The following is a 1,398-nucleotide window of genomic DNA, read 5'->3' as shown; positions in this document are numbered from 1 at the left end:
GAAGTTCGTGTTAGGGGGGTGAGCGTTGGTGTTCCCAGCACGGCGCTCCCGTGGGGCAATCCTGCCCCTTCCGGGTGCCCCTCTGCTGAGCGGCAGCACGGCGGGGTGGGCAGAGACGCCCAGGTGAGAAACCTTCGCCACTGACGTGGTGGTTCACCTCGGAAAAGCGCTTTGGGAAAGCCGTGGGGGCGGTTTTGTGGCTGTTCTCTGATGCACCCAAAGAAGCTGCTGTTACCGTTTGGTGCCCCCCTCAGCACCGACCCTCTCTTGCTCCCATAACCCATGGATTCCTGAGCGGGAATCCTGCAGCCGCTCGACTGGCTGCAAATCTCCTGCTTCAACCTTGCCAAACAAAAATGTAATGTTTCCAGGTACTATTTATTTTCTAGACAATCATTTGCTCCCTCAGCTCCACTGGATCCTATCTTACCTCTGTTAACGACTCTAGTCTTGCCTCTCCACGTGCACCCCGCTTAAATCAAGCCCCGCTCTGTCAGGGCTGCGCTCCTAAGCGATGCATTCTATGGTGGCGAAGCCTTGTCGCGCTGCCCTTGTGAGCGTTTGTTGTCATTGTCACCTGCGTTAAACCTGCACTGGACTTCGGGGGCTCTTAACAAGTCCAGGGGCAAATTTCCACGGGCAGCCTCATGTTTTGAGCGTGGCTGCGCCTCCCTCCACCCCGCCGCGCGGCGGAACGGAAAAGCTTGTGCGAGCGTGGTGGCTGCAGGCTGGCCTGAGCGAAAGCCGTACCTCCGCAGCGGCGTTCAGGCGCGGTGTTTCTGTCCCCAGGCGATCGCGCACTACGAGCAGGCTGCGGACTATTACAAAGGAGAGGAGTCCAACAGGCAAGTGGGCCTCTGGCGGGGAAGGGCGCAGACGGGGGCTCGGCCTGGGTGGCCCACGCGCGCGCTCCTCGCCTGCCGGCCTCCTCTGAGGTGTCCCTTGGTGGGGTGCCCAGGTCCTACTCGGGCAGGTTTCTCGTGGAGGTTCTCGTCCTGCACGCAGGCTTGTCTGCTGTGGGGTGCCCGTTCTGGGCGCAGAGCGAGCGCGGAGGGCTTGAACGCTGCCCGGTGCCAGCTCTGTGCTGAGCTGGAGGGCTTCCTGCCTTGCCCTGGGTTTTAATTTTGGCTGCTAAAAAGAAAATTCCCCTCATTGGCGGCTTTTGGGTCCCACTTTTAGGCACACTAAGTAGTACAGGTAGCGCTTGGGGGTACCGGGGTATGGATTTGGTTTGTTCCCCCCTCAGGACACAATTACTTTAATGCTCCCGTTGATTGCAGCTCGGCCAACAAGTGTCTGCTGAAGGTGGCTGCCTACGCCGCGCAGCTGGAGCAGTACCAGAAGGCGATAGAAATCTATGAGCAGGTGAGGACGCGCGCTCGTCCGACCAGGCTGGGG

At 59.9% G+C, this 1,398-nt stretch overlaps 1 protein-coding gene across 1 annotated transcript in view; it reads left to right on the top strand.

Moving 5' to 3' along the window:
- The window catches only part of NAPB (NSF attachment protein beta), a 7,010-nt gene that overhangs the window by 1,685 nt on the left and 3,927 nt on the right, over window positions 1–1,398 (top strand). The window contains exons 3-5 of the mRNA XM_035902382.1: window positions 39–123; window positions 484–845; window positions 1,281–1,365. Coding sequence (XP_035758275.1) covers window positions 39–123; window positions 484–845; window positions 1,281–1,365 — 532 coding nt within the window. The remainder of the gene's footprint in view (window positions 1–38; window positions 124–483; window positions 846–1,280; window positions 1,366–1,398) is intronic.

The sequence above is a fragment of the Egretta garzetta genome, unplaced genomic scaffold, assembly GCF_000687185.1.
Source record: "Egretta garzetta isolate BGI_Z169 unplaced genomic scaffold, ASM68718v1 scaffold819, whole genome shotgun sequence".
Taxonomy (NCBI): domain Eukaryota; kingdom Metazoa; phylum Chordata; class Aves; order Pelecaniformes; family Ardeidae; genus Egretta; species Egretta garzetta.
The sequence above is the reverse complement of the archived record's forward strand: the minus strand, read 5'-3'. Positions and strand labels throughout refer to the sequence as shown.